The sequence below is a fragment of the Salmo salar genome, chromosome ssa10 (assembly GCF_905237065.1).
Source record: "Salmo salar chromosome ssa10, Ssal_v3.1, whole genome shotgun sequence".
Taxonomy (NCBI): Eukaryota; Metazoa; Chordata; class Actinopteri; order Salmoniformes; family Salmonidae; genus Salmo; species Salmo salar.
Genome location: NC_059451.1, coordinates 27,675,945 through 27,702,268, shown reverse-complemented (window position 1 = coordinate 27,702,268; position 26,324 = coordinate 27,675,945). Strand labels below are relative to the sequence as shown.

The 26,324-nt window shown below is 41.5% G+C and overlaps 1 protein-coding gene across 6 annotated transcripts in view; it reads left to right on the top strand.

The window, feature by feature from the left end:
- The window catches only part of cacna1ea (calcium channel, voltage-dependent, R type, alpha 1E subunit a), a 124,011-nt gene that overhangs the window by 36,723 nt on the left and 60,964 nt on the right, over positions 1 to 26,324 (top strand). For all 6 annotated transcript variants that reach the window (XM_014216685.2, XM_014216683.2, XM_014216684.2 and 3 more), the window contains exons 3-5: positions 4,437 to 4,540; positions 5,139 to 5,297; positions 7,674 to 7,864. In XM_014216685.2, coding sequence (XP_014072160.2) covers positions 4,437 to 4,540; positions 5,139 to 5,297; positions 7,674 to 7,864 — 454 coding nt within the window. The remainder of the gene's footprint in view (positions 1 to 4,436; positions 4,541 to 5,138; positions 5,298 to 7,673; positions 7,865 to 26,324) is intronic.

Genomic DNA, 26,324 nt, shown 5'->3' with positions numbered 1-26,324 from the left:
ATGACTTACAGTATGTCACTGTCAAGTGAAGTATTATTGTTGTTTCTTGTGTGTGGATTTACAGTTGAAAATGTGTCATGCTGTCGACACCAGCAGATCATTATCAGAAATGGAGATGAATAGAATCAGTAATGAGTGTGAATTCTGCAGCTGAGGGTCCAGGTGGTGTTAAAAGTGAACAGCTTTTGTTTCCTGGCATGATACAGTAAAATCAGTGACAATACATCGTTCCCTGGCATGCAGTGGTACCAGTGACAGTGGATTGTCCTTACCCAGGCTTTGTGCTGCTGAGGTACTCCCACACTGCTCTGCTTTCTGGCTCAAAGAGATAGCATCCATTACTTCTGAAGCCTCCCACAGTGTCTTCACTCCTCACAGGGTTTTAACATGCTGGATTATGCTCCCAGGCTGAAAACTTAAAAAACAAACACTGTTGCCTCTGAATTTTGTTGCATAAATTGTATTTTCTGAATGAAATATTAAATTGTAGGAATGTGCACCGTCCACATAGATAAGGTTTGTCCGGTATCCAGATTTTCATACTGTCATACCGTTTCTGTATCATACCGGGTTATACGGTATTATAATATACATTATTATAGAGCCCCTTGCACACATCATTTTTTTATCTATATTATTTTTGATGCACAAAACAATTTAGGCAACAGGGATCTTGATCCAGGAGGGGGTTGAATGTCTCTAGTCTGGGTACCAGTCTCTTTAGGTAACATTCCACTCATTGCCACTCCATGTCATTGCCAAAGAGACCTTCATTTTGCAGTGATGTAAAATACCTAAGTAAAAAGACTTTAAAGCACTACTTAAGTCATTTTTTTTTAGGTATTTGTACTTTACTATTTATATTTTTGACTACTTTTACTTTTATTTCACTACATTCCTAAATAGAATAATGTACTTATTACTCTATACATTTTCCCTGACACCCAAAAGTACTCGTTACATTTTCAATGCTTAGCAGGACAGGAAAGTAGTCCAATTCACTCACTTATCAAGAGAACATCCCTGGTCATCCCCACTGCCTCTGATCTGGAGGACTCATTAAACACAAACGCTTCGTTTGTAAATGATATCTGTGTGTTGTAGTGTGCCCCTAGCTATCCGTAAAAAAAAATTGTGCCATTTGGTTTTCTTATTATAAGCAATTTGAAATGATTTATACTTTTACTTTTGATATTTAAGTATATTTTTGTAATTATATTTACTTTTGATACTTAAGTATATTTAAAACCAACTACTTTTAGACTTTTACTAAAGTAGTATTTTTCTGGGTGACTTACTTTTACTTGAGTCATTATCTACGAAGGTATCTTTACTTTTACTCAAGTATGACAATTGGGTACTTTTTCCACCACTGGCATTTCGGCAATCTCCATATGCAGCTGGATTTATGGTGTTGCTCATTGGTTGTTGGAAACATCATTCATATTTTCCATGACAACATGTGTAGCCTCGAAAATAGCATTAGAATTAGAATAAAGTCAAAAACAAACATTTAGCTGCTAGCTAGGCTTAAAATCAAAGCAGAGGTTTTGTGGTTGGAATTGCACTATGTATTTAGTTTGAGAATTTAGACGTGAGTTAGCAACTTTTGACAGAATGGTTTCGTCTGTACAAACAAAAAACGGTTGTTTAACAAACGGTATTGAAAATCATACCGTCAGTTTTTCAAAATACCCTGGTACGGTGTAAACGGTATTTTGCCAAAGCCTAACGTAATGTTCTCTTTGTACTTTATTTATGCCTTCTGTTGAATGGGACTTAACGGCTACACGTACTGTAACTATGTATCATCAAGCTCATGTACCTAGCCTACACGTGTGTCTGCCCAGTGGCCACTCTCTCTGTCCACTAATATAGACCAGACCAGAGTACAGCTCACCTGGCTGGCTCCTCACAAATCACAAGGGTGTCTGCCTGAGCAGGAAGTCCATCAGCAGAATAAATGGGGATTACATTTTTAGCTCCTAGATCCCCCAGTCTCCATAACAACTAAAGAGCAGCCCAGACTTGGTAATGTTTTGGAGAAGGGGAGGAGGCTCTGTCTGTTCTCATCCCAGATGGAATAATATCATTTCTGTCTCTGTATGGACGTGCTATTTTAAGATCTCTCTCCAGTCTTAATTAAAATGGCTGACACCCCAGTGTCCTGACACCCCAGATGTGACTAATCTTCAGGCTATAATTGGATCTATGCCATATTCAATGTACTCTGTATTATTTATGTGTAACACTGTGTTAACAGAAAATGACAAAACAGGGATATAACAATTTGCTAATGTTGAAAAAAGTACCCCCTTCTTTGTTGTTTGAAGACATCATCTGCAGCCGCACATCATTTAATCTCTGTATCTCTGAATCTTTGAAATTTGTTTCTGGAACTAAGCCTTAGCATCTCTCTCCAGTAAGTCCTGCTTGCTGTGTTCAGAGAGGTCCCAGACTACACAACACTGGCGTCCTGTCGGATCTGGACAGAGAGAGGTGAAAGGCAGAAATTAATCAGGAAAAGCACAGTGAGAGGGGTGACCACGGGTTGTCTATCACTCCCATTATGCTGTAAAGTGAGCCGCGCTGAAGTATATTTAGAGAGAGAGGGGTGAGGAGAAAACGGGGGAGGGTGATCTGAATCCCCCCGAGTGTGCACAGCAGCCTAGTGCCACTAACACGTGAAGGAGAGGAGGGGAGGCGTAATGGAGGAGAAAAGGACCAGAGGCCAGGCTTGGGAGTACACAGTAAACACATAGGCCTCCCTTCCATATCTCTCTTCTACCTGCTGCGCTGTATCTCCAATGTGTTCCCTCCTATTAAGAGGCACATCAGAGAAAGGACAGCATTTGCATTTTATAATGAGCTGCTTCACATGTGCTCCAGGTAGCTGCTGATGGGTCCTTACTCAGTCTGTGGACTGCACCATTTTGTCCAGGGGGCTGAAACTCTATGCCCACTGCTTAAAGTATTGAAACTCGGTGATTTTGTTTTCATTCAGTGTTTTAGTATGTAAGCCACAGCAAGAATACGATTCAATAATATATGTATCTATTTAACAGTTTACAGCATATTAGCCTGAATGTGCATTGCCTTGATAGAGCTGCAGTCTTCATTTCCTTAATAGAATTTGTCTATGCCTGCCTCCTACGCAGTGCAGCCAATAAGAAGACTCGTTTTCTCCTGCATTCACTGCCTGTTGTAGACCCTCACACTCCCTATTATTTGTGTCTGCGCGCATGCACACGTGTGTGCCTTTCACAAACAAGAACCAGTGAAACCAGATTGCTTGAACAATAGTACACCCTTCCCCTCCCTGCTCCTCCAGAACCTTCTGAGTGGGACACATCTATAATGGCTGGTCTCATTTGACTCCAGTCTGATGGGAAAACATAACTAATGTGGTTAGCTGCACACATGTGATAGATGACTCAGATGATAAGACCCAGAGATGAAGTGCTAGGATAGCTGCTGAATGTTAGCTAAACAGAGTAGGAGCAGAATTACACTAATGGACCATTTCACTGCAATATTGATCTGTCAATCATGTGTGTTGAGTCTTGACCAATGCTATTTTATTGTTTAAAATCAGGAATTTTCTAAGATTCTAGTATTATCCATGAGTAATAGCCACAAATAGTCTTAAGTGTAGACCAATTTGAAGCTGTAAAAAAATAACAGCCTTGATAGACTGTTGTTTTGAGACAATTTTGTTCTAATAGCATGAAAGGGGACACACGGTTCTAATTGCGTAGGTACATAGTTTAATTAGAGCTAATCAGACTGTGTAATTGCGTAGGTACATAGTTTAATTAGAGCTAATCAGACTGTGTAATTGTGTAGGTACATAGTTTAATTAGAGCTAATCAGACTGTGTAATTGCATAGGTACATAGTTTAATTAGAGCTAATCAGACTGTGTAATTGTGTAGGTACATAGTTTAATTAGAGCTAATCAGACTGTGTAATTGTGTAGGTACATAGTTTAATTAGAGCTAATCAGACTGTGTAATTGCGTAGGTACATAGTTTAATTAGAGCTAATCAGACTGTGTAATTGCGTAGGTACATAGTTTAATTAGAGCTAATCAGACTGTGTAATTGCATAGGTACATAGTTTAATTAGAGCTAATCAGACTGTGTAATGAAGAAGTGTCATGTTTTCCTGGGGAGCTGATGTGATGAATACACCGCCAACAAGTACTTTATTTGGGGCCACCAGTGCCAATACATTACCCTCTCCCCCAACTGTGGTATAGGTTAAGTCATGACCGGTCCTGGACCTGCACAAAGAAATGTATCACACAGTGCCTGATTCAGATCATGTTTGACATTACATTCAGACCCCTCTTTGAAATATGAATGGAATATTAATGGTGTGTATATGATTTAATATAATCCCTGTGTTGTATGTGTATTGTGTGGGTGTATGCAGGATTCTGGCCACAGCGGGAGCTCACATGAACATCCCAGTGGACCTGCGGACCCTGCGGGCCGTACGTGTGCTCAGACCCCTCAAACTGGTCTCTGGAATCCCCAGTGAGTAGCTTACACCACCAGATGTACTGGGTGTCCATGGATCTGCTCTGCATATCTAAATCTATACCAGTGGAGGCTGGTGGGAGGAGCTATAGGAGGACAGGCTCATTATAATGGCTGGAATGGAATAAATGGATGGAGTCAAACATGTGGTTTCCATATTTGTTTGATGTGTTTGATACCGTTCCATTTATTCCATTCCAGCCATAACAATGAGCCCATCCTCCTATAGCTCTTCCCACCAGCCTCCACTGATCTATACAGTACACATATAGGTATCTGCACTGGTTCTACTGGTGTTTTCTGGACCCCTGTCTAACCTCAATTTGGGGTCCATAAAGTTAGTCCTAATGAGTTATTGTGTTGGCAGAACACATCTGAGTCATACTGACAACTAGCAGATGCAGTAGTGTTCCACTCCCAAAAGGCAACAATGTCTTAGGGGGACTGTTGTGTTAGCCAAAGTGAGAGTGCTGACAGTATCTGCTTGAAGTGGTTCCCACACTTACCATTTATAAATGTTTTGTGCTATTACTCATTGTTGGCACTTATGACACATGACAGTTGTCTCTTTCTCTATCTTTCTGTGTGTGACCAGGCCTGCAGATAGTCCTGAAATCCATCATGAAAGCCATGGTGCCGCTGCTCCAGATCGGCCTGCTGCTCTTCTTCGCCATTCTTATGTTTGCCATCATCGGCCTGGAGTTCTACAGCGGGAAGCTCCACAACACCTGTCTGCCCATGCCAAATATCCTGGGTAAGACAGAATATGCATCCCAAATAACCACTGTATTCCTTTTGTAGTGCACTACTTTTGACCAGGGAATATATAGGCTATAGAGTACCATTTGGGACTCACCCAGACAGACAAAGGGCACTTTGAGCTCTAAGCCTTAGAGAGATGCCATCAAGTCTACATTCATCCAGGACGCACACTGCTCTGCATATCAATTCGGGTTGGTTCTGTGGCAGTTGGTGCCCCTTTATGAGGTTGAATTTGTTGTATTCGGTGTATTTATACCTGTACTCTGCTTATAGCCTATGCTTGCATTGAACATCTAGCTACATTTAATTTTTTTAAACAGTGTGTTAGTATCGTGCTGTGATCCTTAGCTCTGTTACATGTAAACATTTACGGTAAGTTATCGTAAACATCCTTCGAGCCGATCATTTATCAGCAAGGTTATACTGCACCTACACAACAAGTGGATTATTATTTTCTACGAGGCTTCCTCAGCTGTAATGATAAGCCATACAAACGTCCTGTGAGTGCTCTCTGCTGTTCCCGCCCAGTGTAATGTATTGTCAGTGGTCAGGCTGACAATATCTGTGTTACCCAACAGACCTGAAACACACAGTACCAATCCTGGCTGCACCTGTAAATGTAACCACAGCCAACATGACTGCCTATGTAATTAAACCCCACAATATGGCAGCTCAATACAGTACCTCGACTAATTGTAAAGTCATAGATGTTATTGGCTCGATGCATGAATCATGTTATAATAAAGTGGGTTACACAGTTCTATTCACACAGATGTTTATCTCCTGAACATAATTTGTTATTCAGGTAGTGTGGTCTTTTAACAAGCTTACTGGGGATTTGTTCCTTTGGTTTTTTACATGATAGGAATTTAGTTGTCACAGATAGAGAAGATGATGAAATGATCTGTCCTTTTCAAAAAAGGTTGTCCTTCAGCTTATCTTTTGTTGAGGGTTTAATATCACTCACAGCTTGACTTGGTTATAAAAATGTCCTATGGTCTGCCATTGACAGACTGTAGGGTGTTCACTCTCTGCTGTACAATGTGGAATAAAATCTGGCAATTCAAGAGGGTGCTACGAAATTAATGTCAAAATGTAGTTGTCTTTGCCCTATGTCATTAGAAATTACATAGAATACATCATTAGATTGTTTTCTACAATATTCTAACCTTAATAGACTAGTACTTGACGGTGTTGATGAAATAAGAGCGTTCATTTGCTGTGATCACTGCTCGTTTAGACTGAGCCGCTTCCATATTTAATGTTGTGATGTTGTACCATTTGGAGGTGTTTCCACTGGTTGGACCAATCAAAATCAACTTGATACCTTTGTCATTTTCAGCTCCAGATCCTTGGCTTTCATTTCCTATATTGGCGATCAATCTTTGTTGAGAGGGGCCCGTTTCTATGGCGACTTAAAGGAGGCTCAGAAATGCACAATGAAAACAGGAACAGATTGTCTTCGGATGGTGGATATTTCAATTCTGTCGGTTAGCTTTGTAAATAAATATACATTTAGTCTCTATTTAGTTTTATATTGAGCGGATTTAATTTAGAAAAAGCCCATGTTTTCACTCACGAACCTGCAGCCACTAGTTAGATTGTCAGTTGATGTTCGAAGTTAGCGCTGTTCTGCCGCGGAGCAGCACCACAGGGTTCTATTGAGCAGTGACCACTTATTTGATCATGCCTGTGATGACCTTCCATTCACTTGCTACATAAACATGCTACATATTTGTATAAATATTTGTATAAACCTTGAAGGAATTAATCATTTTATGGGTGAACACCCTACAGACTGTTTCAGTGGTTTAATACAGTAAAGAGTTATATATCATATATTCTAGTATTCCTTTACTGCATTTCAAATATATCCGATTTAATACAGTACCCAATTGTGTCAAACAACATACTGTAATTTTTAAGATGATGTCATCATAAAGGTTACGTGGGGACCACACTGTATGAGTTAACCTTATTTACCCCCTATTGGCTTTATAGAGATGATTTATTATAATCACACATTGCACAAATCAAATAGCATATTATTACCGTCATATTTCACAATGGTTCAGGAAAGGACTTTCACACAGAGAGCTGCTGCTGCTGCTCACTTTATTGATCGAGTCATGCATTACATTATAGTCATCATATTGTGCTACTTATTCATGCATCCCCAGTAGATGCAAGTCATTTCTCAGAATTTAGACATTTCTCTGAAGTCATCGTATCTCTCATGGGAAAAACACGTTTAGTTAGATTGATTTCAGTATTGCATCATTTTTAAAATCTTTAGCCTAGCCTACACATCCTTTAGTGGACTCTGACTCTGGACAATAATAAACATTCTCTCTTGTCCCTCTGTCAGAGAATGAGACGGTGGACAAGTCTGAGTCAGAGTTCCCGTGTGGGGTGAGGAAGTGCCCTGACAAGTACGCCTGCCGTGACACCTGGATCGGCCCCAACGATGGCATCACCCAGTTTGATAACATCTTGTTTGCTGTGCTCACCGTCTTCCAGTGCATCACCATGGAGGGCTGGACCACCGTGCTCTACAATGTGAGTCACACCTGCTTCTGCCATAGATGAGGGAAAAATAAGCCTATTATTTGACCTGGTAATGTATTCCTTTGATATACCTCTCCGAACCCTAGCTAGCTTTTTACCTGTCTTTACTAAAGCTGTTGAATATTTGTTGCAAGATGCACTCAAACATCCTTTACAGTAGCTTCCCTGTTCTGTGATTGTGAACACAATTGATTACAGACCATACCTGAGAAATGATTGAAGCATTGCACAACGATAAACAAACACACCATTTAGGCTGTGTTTACACAGATAGCCCAATTCTGATCTTTTGCCCAATTATTGGCAAAGGAGCTGATCTGATTTGTTTTTTGTTTTTGTTTTTATAGAGGGTAGATCAGCTTTAATATTGAAGATAGATTGTGGCTTCTATCAATGTAATTGTCTGAATCATTTCCAATCCCCCATATATTTTGGGGTAAATATACAGTACCTGTCAAAAGTTTGGACACACCTACTCATTCAAGGGTTTTTCTTTATTTTTAATATTTTCTACATCGTAGAATAATAGTGAAAGCATCAAAACTATGAAATAACACATATGGACTCATGTAGTAACCAAAAAAGTGTTAACCTCTCTGGGGTATGTGTGACGGTATCGTCCTATTCGCCAACAGCCAGTGAAATAGCAGAGCGCCAAATTCAAAACAACAAAAATCTCATAATTCAAATTTCTCATACATACAAGTATTACACACCATTGTAAAGATACACTTCTCGTTAATCCAACCACAGTGTCCAATTTCAAAAAGGCTTTACGGCGAAAGCATAGCATTAGATTATGTTAGGACAGCACCTAGACAAGAAAAACCACACAGCCATTTTCCAAGCAAGGAGAGGCGTCACAAAAACCAGAAATACAGCTAAAATTAATCACTAACCTTTGATGATCTTCATCAGATGGCAATCATAGGACTTCATGTTACACAATACATGTATGTTTTGCTCGATAAAGTTCATATTTATAGCCAAAAACCCCATTTTACATTGGCGTGTAATGTTCAGAAATGTTTTACCTCCAAATGAGCACATCAATTTACAGAAATACTCATTATAAACATTGATAAAATATACAACTGTTATGCATAGAATTAAACATATACTTCTCCTCAATGCAACCGCTGTGTCAGATTTCAAAAAAGCTTTACGGCGAAAGCACACTTTGCAATAATCTGAGTACAGCGCCAAAACAAGCCATACAGATACCCGCCATGTTTTGGAGTCAACAGAAGTCAGAAATAGCATTATAAATATTCACTTACCTTTGATGAACTTCATCGGAATGCACTCCCAGGAATCCCAGTTCCACAATAAATGTTTGTTTTGTTCGACAAAGTTAATCTTTATGTCCAAATACCTCCATTTTGTTAGTGCGTTAGGTTCACTATTCCAAATGCAGAAGGCGCGCACACTAAAGTACAGACGAAAAGTCAAAAAAGTTACATTACAGTTTGTAGAAACATGTCAAACGATGTGTAGAATCAATCTTTAGGATGTTTTTATCATAAATCTTCTAAAATATTCCAACCGGACAATTCTTTTGTCTTCATAAAGGAAAGAGAACTGAGCTCATGCTCATGGCCGCGCGCGTAACTAAAATAATGGCTGACTGCCAGACACCTGAATCAATCAGCTCTTATTCTCGCCCCATTCACAGTAGAAGCCTGAAACAATGTTCTAAAGACTGTTGACATCTAGTGGAAGCCTTGGGAAGTGCAATATGACCCCATAGACACTGTATGTTGGATAGGCAATCACTTGAAAAACTACAAACCTCAGATTTCCACATTTCCTGGTTGGTTTTTTTCTCAGGTTTTGCCTGCCATATGAGTTCTGTTATACTCACAGACATCATTCAAACAGTTTTGGAAACTTCAGAGGGTTTTCTATCCATATCTACTAATTATATGCATATTCTAGCTTTTGGGCCTGAGTAGCAGGCAGTTTACTCTGGGAACGCTTTTCATCCGGACGTCAAAATACTGCCCCCTACCCAAGAGAGGTTTTAAACTATTCAAAATATATTTTAGATTCTTCAGAGTAGCCACCCTTTGCCTTGATTACAGCTTTGCACACTGTTGGAATTCTCTCAACCAGCTTTACCTAGAATTATTTTCCAACAGTCGTGAAGTACTTCCCACATATGCTGAGCACTTGTTGGCTGAATTTCCTTCACTCTGCAGTCCAACTCATCCCAAACCATATCAATTGAGTTGAGCTCAGGTGATTTTGGAGGCCAGGTCATCTGATGCAGCACTCCATCACTCTCCTTCTTGGTCAAATAGCCCTTACACAGCCTGGAGGTGTGTTGGGTCATTGTCCTGTTGAAAAACAAATGATAGTCCCAGTAAGCGGAAACCAGATGGGATGGCGTATCACTGCAGAATGCTGTGGTAGCCATACTGGTTAAGTGTGCCTTGAATTCTAAATAAATCACTGACAGTGTCACCAGCAAAGCACCCCCACACCATCACACCTGCTTCTCCATGGGAACCACAGATGTTCACCTACTCTCACCTAAACAAAAATCTCAAATTTAGACTCATCAGACCAAAGAACAGATTTCCACCGGTCTAATGTCCATTGCTTGTGTTTCTTGGCCCACGCAAGTCTCTTCTTCTTATTGGTGTCCTTTAGTAGTGGTTTCTTTGCAGCAATTCGACCATGAAGGCCTGATTCATGCAGTCTCCTCTGAACATTTGATGTCGAGATGTGTCTGTTACTTGAACTCTGTGAAGCATTTATTTGGGCTGCAATTTCTGAGGATGGTAAATCTAATGAACATATCCTCTGCAGCAGAGGTAACGCTGGGTCTTCCTTTCCTGTGGCGGTCATCGTGAGAGCCAGTTTCTTCATAGCGCTTGATGGTTTTTGCGACAGCACTTCAATGTTTTTGAAAACTTCCGGATTGGCTGACCTTCATGTCTTAAAGTAATGATGGATTGTCGTTTCTCTTTGCTTATTTAAGCTGTTCTTGCCATGATATGGACTTGGTCTTTTACCAAATAGGGCTATCTTCTGTATACCACCCCTACCTTGTCACAACACAACTGATTGGCTGAAACGCATTAAGAAGGAAAGAAATTCCACAATATAACTTTTAACCTGCTAATTGAAATGCATTCCAGGTGACTTCTCATGAAGCTGGTTGAGAGAATGCCAAGAGGGTGCAAAGCTGTCATCAAGGCAAAGGGTGGCTACTTTTCTCAAAAGAATCTCAAAATATAAAATGTAGGCAGGTCTGTTAAGAACAAATTCTTATTTTCAATGACAGCCTAGGAACAGTGGGTTAACTGCCTTGTTCAGGGGGAGAATGACAGATTTGTACCTTGTCGGCTCAGGGATTCGAACTTACAACCTTTCAATTGCTAGTCCAACACTCTAACCACTAGGCTACCCTGCTGCCCCATTAATTGTTGTGTATATAACCCTCTGCTCCCCCCATGTCCTTGTGTGGAATTGTTTGTTTGTAAGTGCTTGTACTCTATGTTACTGGTGCGCGTCGGGTTTTGTACCCATGTAGGTTCTTTTTGTATGGCTCCGGCTATTACCTATTTTCTGCTCTCCTGCGTCTGACTGCACTGACACTAGTTCCGCAACCCTTACAATGTAGCTATTTTGTTAGCTATTCGTATTGCTTGGGGATAGAAGCTGTTGAAGATCCTGTTGGTGTCAGACTTGATGCACCGGTACCTCTTGCCGTGCGGCAGCAGAGAAAATAGTCTATGGCTTGGGTGGTTGGAGTCTGACGATTTTACGGGCCTTTTTTTCACACAGCCTGATATAGAGGTCCTTGATGGCTGGAAGGTTGGTCCCAGTGATGTACTGGGCTGTCCGCACAACCCTCTGTAGGTCCATGCGATTGAGGGTGGTGGTATTGCCATACCAAGCAGTGATCTAGCCAGCCAAGGGCCCATGCCAAACTTTTTCAACCACCTGAGGGAGAAGAGGCACTGTCATGCCTTCTTCACAAGCGTGTGTGTGTGTTTGGACAATTTGAAGTCTTTAGTGATTTGGACACAGAGAAACTTAAAGCTGTCTACCTGCTCCACTGCCACCCACGTCGATGTGGATGCCCAGGCAGTACAGGAGGGGACTAGACACACACCCCTGTGGGGCCCCTGTGTTAAGGGTCAGTGTGGCGGAGGTGATGTTGCCTACCCTCACAACCTGGGGTCGGCCCGTCAGGAAGTCCAGGATCCAGCTGCAGAGGGAGATGTTCAGACCCAGAGTCCTAAGCTTGGTGACGAGCTTGGAGGGGACAATGGTGATGAACGCTGGGCTGTAGTCAATTAACAGCATTCTCACATAGGTATTCCTCTTATCTAGGTGGGAGAGGGCAGTGTTGAGAGCAGTTGAGATTGCATCATCTATGGATCTGTTGGGGCGCTATACACATTGGAGTGGGTCTAGGGTGGCTGGAATGGAGGAGTTAATGTGTGCCATAACTACTGTAGCCTCTCAAAGCACTTTGTGATTATAGAAGTGAGTGCTACAGTGCGGTAGTCATTGTGGCATGAAGCCTTAGAGTTCTTAGGAACAGGAATGATTGTGGTCATCTTAAAACGTGGGGATTACAGAATTGGTAGAGGAGAGGTTGAAAATTACTGTGAATATGCCTGCCAACTGTTCTGCTCATGCTCTGAAAATGTGCCCTGGAATACCGTTGGGGCCCGCTGCCTTGCGGGTGTTGACCTGATTAAAGACCCTTCTCACATTGAGCTCGGAGAGTGAGATCGTCTAATCCTCTGGGTCGGTGACGGCCCTCACACCTGGCTTGATTGCTTTGTTGTCAAAGCATGCATTAAATGCATTGAGTTTGTCTGGTATTTGGTATTTAGTATTTTATTAGGATCCCCATTAGCTTTTGCAAAAGCAGCAACTACTCTTCCTGGGGTCTACACAAAACATGAAACATAATACAGAATGACATAATACAGAACATCAATAGACAAGAACAGCTCAAGGACAGAACTACATTAAAAAAAATGTATAGGCACATGTAGCCTACATATCAATGCATACACACAAACTATCTAGGTGAAATAGGGGAGAGGCGTTGTGCCGTGAGGTGTTCCTTTATCTGTTTTTTGAAAACAGGTTTGCTCTTTATTTGAGCAATATGAGATAGAAGGAAGTTCCATGCAATAAGGGCTCTATATAATACTGTACGCTTTCTTGAATTTGTTCTGGATTTGGCGACTGTGAAAAGACCCCTGGTGGCATGTCTGGTGAGATAAGTGTGTGTGTCAGAGCTGTGTGTACATTGACTTTGCAAACAATTTGGGATTTTCAACTCATTGTTTCTTATAAAAAGAAGAAGTGATGCAGTCAGTCTCTCCTCAACTCTTATCCAAGAGAGACTGGCATGCATAGTATTTATATCAGTCCTCTGATTACAATGAAGAACAAAACGTGCTGCACTGTTCTGGGCCAGCTGCAACATAACTAGGTCTTTCCTTGCAGCACTGGACCACACGACTGGACAATAATCAGATGAGACAAACTAGAGCCTGCAGAACTTCATTTTTGGAGTGTGGTGTCAAAAAATCAGAGCATCTCTTTATTACGGACAGACCTCTCCCCGTCTTTACAACCATTGAATATATACTGCTCAAAAAAATAAAGGGAACACTTAAACAACACATCCTAGATCTGAATGAAATAAATAATTTTATGAAATACTTTTTTCTTTACATAGTTGAATGTGCTGACAACAAAATCACACAAAAATAATCAATGGAAATCCAATTTATCAACCCATGGAGGTCTGGATTTGGAGTCACACTCAGAATTAAAGTGGAAAACCACACTACAGGCTGATCCAACTTTGATGTAATGTCCTTAAAACAAGTCAAAATGAGGCTCAGTAGTGTGTGTGGCCTCCACATGCCTGTATGACCTCCCTACAACGCCTGGGCATGCTCCTGATGAGGTGGCGGATGGTCTCCTGGGGGATCTCCTCCCAGACCTGGACTAAAGCATCCGCCAACTCCTGGACAGTCTGTGGTGCAACGTGGCGTTGGTAGATGGAGCGAGACATGATGTCCCAGATGTGTTCAATTGGATTCAGGTCTGGGGAACGGGCGGGCCAGTCCATAGCATCAATGCCTTCCTCTTTGAATTTGCCAATCTTGGTGTTCTCTGGCAAATGCCAAACGTCCTGCACGGTGTTGGGCTGTAAGCACAACCCCCACCTGTGGACGTCGGGCCCTCATACCACCCTCATGGAGTCTGTTTCTGACCGTTTGAGCAGACACATGCACATTTGTGGCCTGCCGGAGGTCATTTTGCAGGGCTCTGGCAGTGCTTCTCCTGCTCCTCCTTGCACAAAGGCGGAGGTAGCGGTCCTGCTCCTGGGTTGTTGCCCTCCTACGGCCTCCTCCACATCTCCTGATGTACTGGCCTGTCTCCTGGTAGCGCCTCCATGCTCTGGACACTACGCTGACAGACACAGCAAACCTTCTTGCCACAGCTCGCATTTATGTGCCATCCTGGATGAGCGGCACTAGCTGAGCCACTTGTGTGGTTGTCATTTTAGACATTTTACATTTTAGTCATTTAGCAGACGCTCTTATCCAGAGCGACTTACAGTAGTGAATGCATACATTTCAATTCATTTCATACATTTTTTTTTTTCTCGTACTGGCCCCCCGTGGGAATCGAACCCACAACCCTGGCATTGCAAACACCATTGCAAACACCATGCTCTACCAACTGTAGACTCCTTCTCATGCTACCACTAGAGTGAAAGCACCGCCAGCATTCAAAAGTGACCAAAACATCAGCCAGGAAGCATAGGAACTGAGAAGTGGTCTGTGGTCCCCACCTGCAGAACCACTCCTTTATTGGGGGTGCCTTGCTAATTGCCTATAATTTCCACCTGTTGTCTATTCCATTTGCACAACAGCATGTGACATTTATTGTCAATCAGTGTTGCTTCCTAAGTGGACAGTTTGATTTCACAGAAGTGTGATTGACTTGGAGTTACATTGTGTTGTTTAAGTGTTCCCTTTATTTTTTTGAGCAGTGTATATGTTTTGACCATGACAGTTTACAATCTAAGGTAACGCTAAGTAATTTATTCTCCTCAACTTGTTCAACAGCCACACCATTCATTACCAGATTCAGCTGAGGTCAAGAACTTAAGGAATGATTTGTACCAAATGCAATCCTCTTAGTTTTAGAGATGTTCAGGACCAGTTTATTACTGGCCACCCATTACAAAACAGACTGCAACTCTTTGTTAAGGTTTTCAGTAACTTCATTAGCTGTGGTTGCTGATGCGTATATGGTTGAATCATCAGCGAACATGGACACACATGCTTTGTTTCAGTGGCAGGTCGTTGGTAAAAATAGAAAGAGTAGAGGGCCTAGAGAGCTGCTCTACGGTACACCACACTTTACATGTCTGACATTAGAGAAGTTTTCATTAAAGAAAAGTTATATTATATAGATAGCTCTGAATCCAAGATATGGCAGAGGTTTAAAAGCCATAACACATGGTCAAACACCATTTTTTCCAACAGTTTGCTAAGAGCTGTCAGCAAGCTGATAGGTCTGCTGTTAGAACCAGTAAAAGCCGCTTTACCACTCATGGGTAGCAAAATTACTTTGGCTTCACTCCAGGCCTGAGGACAAACGCCTTCCTCTGGACTCAGATTAAATATATGACAGATAGGAGTGGCCATAGAGTCAGCTACCACCCTCAGTAGTTTCCATCTAAGTTGTCAATGCCAAGAGGTTTGTCATTTGGAATTTCCTGCCTATGTTTGTCCACTTTGCCAATTAAATAATCATTAAAGTAATTGGCAACATCAAATGGTTTTGTGATAAATAAGCCATCTGATTTGATGAAAGATGGAGTTGAATTTGTCTTTCTGCCCATAATTTCATTTAAAGTACTCCAAAGTTTTTTTCCATCATTCATTATATCATTGATCTTGGCTTCATAATACAGTTTTTTTCTTCTTTTTGTTGAGTTTAGTCACATAATTTCTCAATTTGCAGTAATTACACCAGTCAGATGTACAGCCAGATGTATTAGCCACTCCTTTTGCTCCATCTCTTTCAACCATACTGTTTTTCAATTCCTCATCACTCCATGGAGCCTTAACAGTTCTAACGGTCAGTTTTTTAACAGATGCATGTTTATCAATAATTGGAAGAAGCAATTTCATAAAGTGCAGCGTCTGGATGCTCCTCATTAATCACATCAGACCAACAAATATTTTTAACATCATCCACATAAGAGTCACAGCAAAATCTTTTGTATGATCTCTTATACAATATTTTAGGCCCAGCTGTTAGAACTTTGGCTTTCCTGGTAACAGCCACTATATTGTGATCACTGCATCCAATGGGTACGGATACAGCTTTAGAACAAAGTTCTACAGTATTAGTAAAAATGTGATCAATACATGTGGATGGTCTTGTCCCTGTAGTGTTTGTAAACACCCTGGTAGGTTTGTTTAATAACCTGAACCAGATTACAGGCACTGGTTACAATAAGAAGCTTCCTCTTGAGCGGACAGCTTGATGAAAACCAGTCAATATTCAGGTCCCCAAGAAAGTAGACCTCTGTTTACATCACATACACTATCAAACATTTCACACATATTATTTAGATACTGACTGTTAGCAGTTGGTGGCCTATAGCAACACCCCAAAAGAAAAGGCTTTAGATGTACCAAGTGAACCTGCAACCACAACACTTCAGTAACATTTGACATGAGATCTTCTCTAAGCATTACAGGGATATGGCTCTGAATATATACAGCAACACCTCCCCCATAAGTGTTTCTGTCTCTTCTATAGATGTTATATCCTTGTATTGCTACTGCTGTATCATCAAATTAATTATCTAAGTGAGTCTCAGAAATGGCTAATTATGAATGTTATCTGATGTTAGCAAGTTATTGATTTCATGAACCTTATTTCTAAGGCTATATATATTAATATGGGCTATTTTCAGCCCTTTCCTGGGTAGCTTATCAGAGACAGACACGATATGGAAAAGAGCAAACAAAGCAAGAGAGAAAAAAAACATTCAGCAGTCCAGAAATCAGTTGGTGTGTGTAGTATGTGTGTGTGTGTGTGTGTGTGCTGCGGGGTTGAAGCTACGAACTCATTGGCTTGGCTCTCTCATCCCTTCCAGGCTTTTGGGAGGGAGGGTGGACAATGAGCCTGTCATAGTTCCCATGTGCTCCGGCAGCTTTCATGGCTGGGATCAATTCTTTCCTCTTCTGGTGCACAGCTTCAGGATAGTCCTTGTTGAGGAAGATATACGTTTGTCTCAAGTTCTCGGCTTTCCAGAACAGCTATCTTGTCCTTGAACCTCAGGAACTTGACCACTATCGGCCTGGGCCTGTCACCTGGGCCGGTGGTGGGTTAGAGAGGCATCATTGGGCAGATCATGGTTTGGTCTTATTTTGTAATCCGCAATTGACTGTAGCCCCTGCCACGTGGTGGGCGTCGAAGCCTGTGTCATATGATTTCACCTTATTCCTATATTGTCCTTTTGCTTGTTTGATGACTCTGCGGAGGTCATAGCGGGCCTTCTTGTACTTATTCCTGTTCTCGGTCATAGCTTCAGGGTTGTCTACTACAGCTCTGTGTGCGGTAGCCCTGTTCTTTAGTTTATCGCCAACCTCGGTGTTAATCTAGGGCTTTTGCTTAAGAAAGCAGTGAACCCTCACCCTGGGTACAATGTCACCAATGAATTTTCTAATGTAGCCGGTGACGGGGGTGGTTAACTTGTCCATGTTTTCGGAAGAGTCTCGAAACATAATCCAATCAGCGCAGTCCTGTAGCATAACCTCTGATTCTGATGACCATTTATCAACGGAGCGAATCGCGGGTTCTTCCTGTTTCAGCTTCTGCTTGTAAACAGGAAGAAAAAGTATGGAGTCATGATCTGATTTGCCGAATGGTGGATGAAAGAGGGCCTTGTATGGACTTTATCGCCCCTATTGGTGTTGGAGATGTGTCTTAGTGGCGCTATATTAAAATCGCAGACAACCAGAAAGGCAGCCACTTGGTGTAGGTTATCCTGCTTGTTTATAGCCTTGTACAGTTAATTAAGTGCCAGCTTGTTATTTTTATTGTCCTGAGGTGGAATGTATACAGCAGTCACGATCACAGCTGAAAACGCCATCAGGAGGTAGAAGGGTCGGCATTTGACATCAGGTATTCCAAGATGGGTAAACAGTGGGTCGACACTTCCACCGCGCTGGAATTAGTACTCCAGTTGTTGTTGATGAAGAGGCAAACCCCTCCCCCCTCGATTTCCCCAACTCCGAGTCCTGGCCGCACGGTGAATGGAGAATACATCGAGTTGGATAGCTGTGGGGGGTATCTTGTCCGAGAGCCATGTTTCTGAAAAGCAAAGAATATTGAAGTTTCAAGAGTCCCGTTTGTAGTAAATCCGTGATCGGAAGTCATTCATCTTATTATCAAGTGACTGTACATTACCCAATAGAAGGGAGAGAAGAAGTGGCCGGATTTCCCTTCGCCTTAATCCTACAAGGACCCCCCTCTTGCCTCTGTAACGCCGGTGACCCCTCTTGGGTAGCCCGAAAATTGGATTGGAATTACTTAGAGAACCCAGGGCAGATGAGTCGAAGTAGAAGCCGGAATTGGGGTCAGTAACTGCCAATCTGATGTTCAAGAGTTCTTGTCGGTTGCAAGAAATAACAGTTGCAACATTTCGTGAAAATAGAGTAAAAATAAACAACAAAACAATCACAAAATAGCAAAGTTGGGTTGGAGCTTGCAAAACGGCGGCCATCCAATACGGCGCCAACAATACTTAGGTTTCTACTTCCAGCTCATACATACTATATACAGTTGAAGTCGGAAGTTTACATACACTTCGGTTGGAGTCATTAAAACTTGTTTTTCAACGAATCCACAAATTTCTTCTGAACAAACTACAGTTTTGGCAAGTCGGTTAGGACATCTACCTTGTGCATAATTTGTCCAACAAATGTTTACAGACAGATTATTTCACTTATAATTCACTCTATCACAATTCCAGTGGGTCAGAAGTTTACATACACTAAGTTTACTGTGCCTTTAAACAGCTCGGAAAATTCCAGAAAATTATGTCATGCCTTTAGAAGCTTCTGATAAACTAATTGACATAATTTGAGTCAATTGGAGGCGTACCTGTGGACGTATTTCAAGGCCTACCTTCAAACTCAGTGCCTCTTTGCTTGACATCATGGGAAAATCAAAAGAAATCAGCCAAGACCTCAGAATGTTTTTTTTAGATCTCCACAAGTCTGGTTCATCCTTGGGAGCAATTTCCAAATGCCTGAAGGTACCATGTTCATCTGTACAAACAATAGTACGCAAGTATAAACACCATGGGACCACGCAGCCGTCATACCGCTCAGGAAGGAGATTCGTTCTGTCTCCTCGAGATGAACGTACTTTGGTGCAAACAAAAGTGCAAAATCAATCCCAGAACAGCAGCAAAGGACCTTGTGAAGATGCTGGAGGAAACGGGTACAAAAGTATCTATATCCACAGTGAAACGAGTCCTATATCGACATAACCTGAAAGGCCATTCAGCAGGGAAGAAGCCTGCTCCAAAACCTCCATAAAAAAGCCAGACTACGGTTTGTAACTGCACATGGTGACAAAGATCGTACTTTTTGGAGAAATGTCCTGTGGTCTGATGAAACAAAAATAGAACTGTTTGGCCATAATGACCATCGTTATATTTGGAGGAAAAAGGGGGAGGCTTGCAAGCTGAAGAACATCATCCCAACCATGAAGCATGGGGGTGGCAGCATCATGGTATGGGGGTGCTTTGCTGCAGGAGGGACTGGTGCACTTCACAAAATAGATGACATCGTTAGGGAGGAAAATTATGTGGATATATTGAAGCAACATCTCAAGACATCAGTCAGGAAGTTAAAGCTTGGTCACAAATGGTTCTTCCAAATGGACAATAACCCCAAGCATATTTCCAAAGTTGTCGCAAAATGGCTTAAGGACAACAAAGTCAAGGTGTTGCAGTGGCCATCACAAAGCCCTGACCTCAATCCTGTAGAAGATTTGTGGGCAGAACTGAAAAAGCGTGTGCGAGCAAGGAGGCCTACAAATCTGACTCAGTTACACCAGCTCTGTCAGGAGGAATGGGCCAAAATTCACCCAACTTATTGTGGGAAGCTTGTGGATGGCTACCCAAAACGTATGACCAAAGTTAAACAATGTAAAGGCAATGCTACCAAATACTAATTGAGTGTATGTAAACTTCTGACCCACTGGGAATGTGATGAAAGAAATAAAAGCTGAAATAAATCCTTCTCTTTACTATTATTCTGACATTTCATGTTCTTAAAGTAAGTGGTGATCCTAACTGACCTAAGAGGGAATTTTTACTAGAATTAAATGTCAGTGTTTAAATGAATTTGGCTAAGGTGTATGTAAACTTCCAACTTCAACTGTACATTTTACATTAGTTATCTTGTTTTTTTGTTATTTTTAGTCTCACCTTTCAGCTCCCCTCAACCCTCCCATCTATGTCTGAACACCATCCAGTTTAGTTTTCTATTAGCCATATTTTTTTAAAACTGTGCTGTGATGTTTCACCAAAGTCCTGAACCTTTCTATTGTCATAGTTTCTACAGATTGTAAATTAAAGATCAAATGTTTTGCTAAGAGTATAATTATATTATTGATCAATTGACTATAATTTTTCAAATCACCCAGCAGTGCTATTTGCAGAGTTAGCTCCAGGTAAATGTTGTAATTCTTTAGCCATTCCTGTACCTGCGACCTAAGCAAGCTAAATATGGGCAGTACCAAAACAAGTGTTCAAGAGCTGATCTGATTGGTCGAAAGACATACAGTACCAGTCAAAAGTTTGGACACACTAATTTTTGTATTTTTTTATTTCACATTTATTTAACCAGGTAGGCCAGTTGAGAACAAGTTATCATTTACAACTGCGACCTGGCCAAGATCAAGCAAAGCAGTGCGACATAAACAACACAGAGTTACACATGGGATAAACAAACGTACAGTCAATAACACAATATGAAAATCTATATACAGTGTGGGTAAATGTAGTAAGATCAGGGAGGTAAGGCAATAAATAGGCCATAGTGGCAAAATAATTACAATTTAGCAATTAAACACTGGAGTGATAAATGTGTAGAAGATGAATGTGCAAGTAGAGATACTGGGGTGCAAAGGAGCAAAAAAATATGGGGATGAGGTAGTTGGGTGGGCTATTGACAGATGGGCTGTGTACATGTGCAATGATCGGTAAGCTACTCTGACAGCTGGTGCTTAAAGTTAGTGAGGGAGATATAAGACTCCAGCTTCAGTGATTTTTGCAATTCGTTCCAGTCATTGGCAGCAGAGAACTGTAACGAAAGGCGGCCAAAGTAGGAGTTGGCTTTGGGGATGACCACTGAAATATACCTGCTTGAGCGCGTGCTACACGTGGGTGCTGCTATGGTGACCAGTGAGCTGAGATAAGGCGGGGCTTTACCTAGCAAAGACTTATAGATGACCTGGAGCCAGTGGGTTTGGCGACGAATGTGAAGCCAGGGCCAGCAATCGAGAGTATACAGGTCGCAGTGGTGGGTAGTATATGGGGCTTTGGTGACAAAACGGATGGCACTGTGATAGACTACATCCAATTTGCTGAGTAGAGTGTTGGAGGCTATTTTGTAAATGACATCGCCGAAGTCAAGGATCAGTAGGATAGTTAGTTTTACGAGGGTATGTTTGGCAGCATGAGTGAAGGATGCTTTGTTGTGAAATAGGAAGCCGATTCTAGATATAATTTGGGATTGGAGATGCTTAATGTGAGTCTGGAAGGGGAGTAGTTAATTGTATTTGTCCACATATTCTAAGTCAGAACCTTCCAGAGTAGTGATGCTAGACGGGCAGGCGGGAGCGGGTAGCGATCGGTTGAAGAGGGCTTTTCTTTATTTTTACAATTTTCTACATCAAAACTATGAAATTTAACATATGGAATCATATAGTAACCAAAAAAGTGTGCAACAAATCAAAATATATTTCATATTTTAGATTCTTTAAAGTAGCCACCCTTTGCCTTGATGACAGCTTTGCATAGTTTTGATGTCTTCAATATTATTATACAATTTAGAAAATAGTAAAAATTAAGAAAACCCCTTGAATGTGTAGGTGTGTCCAACCTTTTGACTGGTACTGTGTTGTTTAAAAAATATCATAATTGGGCTGCCTGTCTAAACGCAGCCATAGAGAAGTGAATCTGTGTCAAGTGAGTAGTGGAATTAAGTGCAGTGAATGGGCTAGAGCGTTAGGGTGGTCATTCATTCTCCTAATCTCCCAGCCAACCTCCCTCCACTGACTCACTACTACCATCTGCCTGCCCACTAACCCACTTTATCTAATCCCACTAAATTACATCCTAAACACATGGGCATGATCGGGCCGGGCTGGAATGTTGCTAGCAGACATTTAATGCTGACACCATTCATTGAATGATCAGTTACACCCATTATCTGTACGTTAGATCAGTTGCTTACAGATTGACCATTGTGTCATGATAATAATCGTGTTAGGACATTATAAGCATGTTAGGATGTTACTGAGTTCAAACTGGTTCTCTTTCAATTATTAATTTCATTATCTCACATGTGGGATACACCTGAATCTCAGAAGCTTGATGCACCTGAATCTCAGAAGCTTGATGAACCAATTAAGAGACAGACTGGACGCGTGGCGAATTAGATGAGCCACTCCCCTCATGATAAGGAGCCACTCGCCCTATGGTCATTCTCACCTTTGTTCCTCACAAAGAGTACCTACAGTATATAAGCTCTCTTCAGCATGACTTGATCCCTGTTTTCCTGCTTAATTGTTCACAGGTGTGCTGCGAGGTTACATTTCGGAGTGCAGATTTTTCACCTCGTCTTTTGTGTTGGGTGACTTTACCAAAAGGAAAGTTTTCACTTTGAATAAGAATTAGCTTTCAGCTTTTTCTTCCCTTTGTCTCAGTAACATCACACGGAGGCTACTGAGACTTGGCTAGCTTAGATGCAAGTCTTGATCCCTGTTTTGGCTAGCCCGCCGCAAAGCTAGCTACACTAGCAACTAGCTTTTCTACCTGGAAGGGTAAAATTACAAGCTTGCTCTCTCTGTTTATCACAAGCCACTACCGTGCCACGTTGACTAGACCATAGTGCTGAGCAATTAACAAAATGTAGGTGATTTGTTTATTTTTTGCTCAATGTGCATATTGCTCAGTTTCTCTTGAGATCAGAATCAGATCAAGCCTGAACTGTGCGATGCAGTAGGGAGTTGTAGTTTTCAACAGGCCAATATTCTACATAGCTTAGTGCAGACAACATAGTAATTAACCATAATGACCATAATCCATTACGAGCCTACTTGTCCGGTCGGTCTGTGTGTTTCTTTTACACCTGCTACGTTTGGTTACAGTGGAGCAGACATGAAGACAAAGAGAAGAGACAGAAGAATGCGCGATCGAGAGGGATAGAGAGCAGTTGCTTCCACCTGAAAATACATTATCTAAGTGATTGATAGTTTGTATTCAGCAGTCATAAAAGTATGCCTTATTTACTTTGAAGAACTACTAAAATAGTGATTTTGTCAGATAGCATAGGCTGCAGCTCTATAGAAATTAGATGATGACTTGGAATCAAATCAAATCAAATTGTATTGGTTAGCAGATGTTAATGTGAGTGTAGCGAAATGCTTGTGCTTCTAGTTCCGACAGTGCAGTAATATCTAACAAGTTATCTAACAATTCCCCAACAACTACCTAATACACACAAATCTAAAGGGAGGAATAAGAATATGTACATAGAAATATATGGATGAGTGGCATAGATGGTATAAGGTACAGTATATGTACATATGGAATGAGTAATGTAAGACATGTAAACATTATTAAAGTGGCATTGTTTAAAGTGACTAGTGATCCATTTATTAACCTCTTGGGGCTATGTGGGACGCTAGCGTGCCACCCGTGGTGCACCCTGATCAAAAGCAGGTGCATTTCAAGAGCGGCAAATTTGAAACCAAATAAATGTCAAAATTCAAATTTTTCAAACATACAACTATCTTACACCCTTTGAAAGATAAACATCTCCTTAATCTAACCACGTTGTCCGATTTCAAAAAGGTTTTACGGCGAAAGCATAAAGTTAGATTATGTTAGGAGAGTACATTGACAATAGCTGTGTGTAATGTTTTGTCAATTCAAAGACAGGCGTCACCAAAACCATAAAACCAGCTAAAATGATGCACTAACCTTTGACAATCTCCATCAGATGACACTCCTAGGACATTATGTTAGACAATGCATGCATTTTTAGTTCTATCAAGTTCATATTTATATCCAAAAACAGCGTTTTACTATGGCGTTGATGTTCAGGAAATCGTTTCCCTTCAATAACCGGCAGTCAAGTCAGCACCACAAATTAAATAATTAAAATTAGAAAACATTGGTAAAATATTATATTGTCATTTAAAGAATTATAGATTTACATCTCTTGAACGCAATCGACTTGCCAGATTTAAAAATAACCTTACTGGGAAATCACACTTTGCAATAATCTGAGCACTGCGCCCAGAAAAATACGCTTTGCGATACAGACAAACGGCCATGTTGGAGAGATCTAAAATCGAAAATACTATGTAAATAATCCATTACCTTTGATTCTCTTCATCAGATGTCACTTCCAGGAATCCCAGGTCCATAACGAATGTAGTTTTGTTCAAAAAAGCTCATCATTTATGTCCAAAAAGCTCCGTGTTGTTAGCACATGATCTAAGCCCGCCGGACTTCACTTCTTGAACGAGGGGAAAAAATATATTTACGTTCGTTCAAACATGTCAAACGTTGTATAGCATAAATCATTAGTGCCTTTTTTAACCAGAACATGAATAATATTCAAGGTGGACGAATGCATTCTCTTTTAAAACGTATTGGAACGAGGGTACCCAACATGACCTCGCGCGCCAGAGTCTAATCGGCCATCACCGTTCCAAGGCTCTTGTTCGGTCAGATCTCATAGTAGAAGACTCAAAACACTTTGTAAAGGCTGGTGACATCTAGTGGAAGCAATAGGAAGTGCCAAAACATTAATCAGCCCCTGTGTGTTTCAATGGCATAGGCTTAAAGGTAATTCAACACATCAGGTATCCACTTCCTGTCAGAAAATGTCTCAGGGTTTTGCCTGCCAAATGAGTTCTGTTATACTCACAGACACCATTCAAACAGTTTTAGAAACTTTAGGGTGTTTTCTATCCATATATAATAAGTATATGCATATTCTAGTTACTGGGTAGCATTAGTAACCAGATTAAATCGGGTACGTTTTTTTATCCAGCCGTGAAAATACTGCCCCCTAGCCCCAACAGGTTAAAGTGGCCAATGATATGAGTCTCTTTGTAGGCAGTAGCCTCTCTGAGTTAGTGATGGCTGTTTAACAGTCTGATGACCTTGAGATAGAAGCTGTTTTTCAGTCTCTTGGTCGCAGCTTTGATGCACCTGTACTGACCTCGCCTTCTGGATGGTAGCGGGGTGAACGGGCAGTGGCTCGGATGGTAGTTGTCTTTGATGATTTTTTTGGGCCTTCCTGTGACATCGGGTGTTGTAGGGGTCTTTGAGTGCAGGTAGATTGCCCCCGGTGATGCATTGTGCAGACTGCGCCACCCTCTGGAGAGCCTTGCAGTTGAGTGCGGTGCAGTTGCCATACCAGGCGGTGATACAGCCCAACAGGATGCTCTCGTTTGTGCATCTGTAAAAGTTTGTCAGGGTTTTAGGTGACAAGCCAAATTTCTTCAGTCTCCTATGTGTCTGTGTGGGTGGACCATTTCAGTTAGTCTGTGATGTGTACGCCGAGGAACTTAAAACTTTCCACCTTCTCCACTACTGTCCCTTCGATGTGGATAGGGGGGTGCTCCCTCTGCTGTTTTCTGAAGTCCACAATCATCTCCTTTGTTTTGTTGACATTGAGTGAGAGGTTGTTTTCCTGACACCACACTCCGAGTGCCCTCACCTCTTCTCTGTAGGCTCTGTAGGCTCTGTAGTTGTTGGTAATCAAGCCCACTACTGTTGTGTCGTCGCCAGACTGAGTTAGAGGTGTGCATAGCCACGCAGTCGTGGGTGAACAGGGAGTACAGGAGGGGGCTGAGCACGCACCCTTGTGGGGCCCCAGTGTTGAGGGTCAGCGAAGTGGAGATGTTGTTTCTTACCTTCAACACCTGGGGGCAGCCCGTCAGAAAGTCCAGGACCCAATTGCACAGGGCGGGGTTGAGACCCAGGGCCTCCAGCTTAATCATGAGCTTGGAGGGTACTATGGTGTTGAATGCTGAACTGTAGTCAATGAACAGCATTCTTACATAGCTATTCCTTATGTCCAGATGGGATAGGGCAGTGTGCAGTGTGATG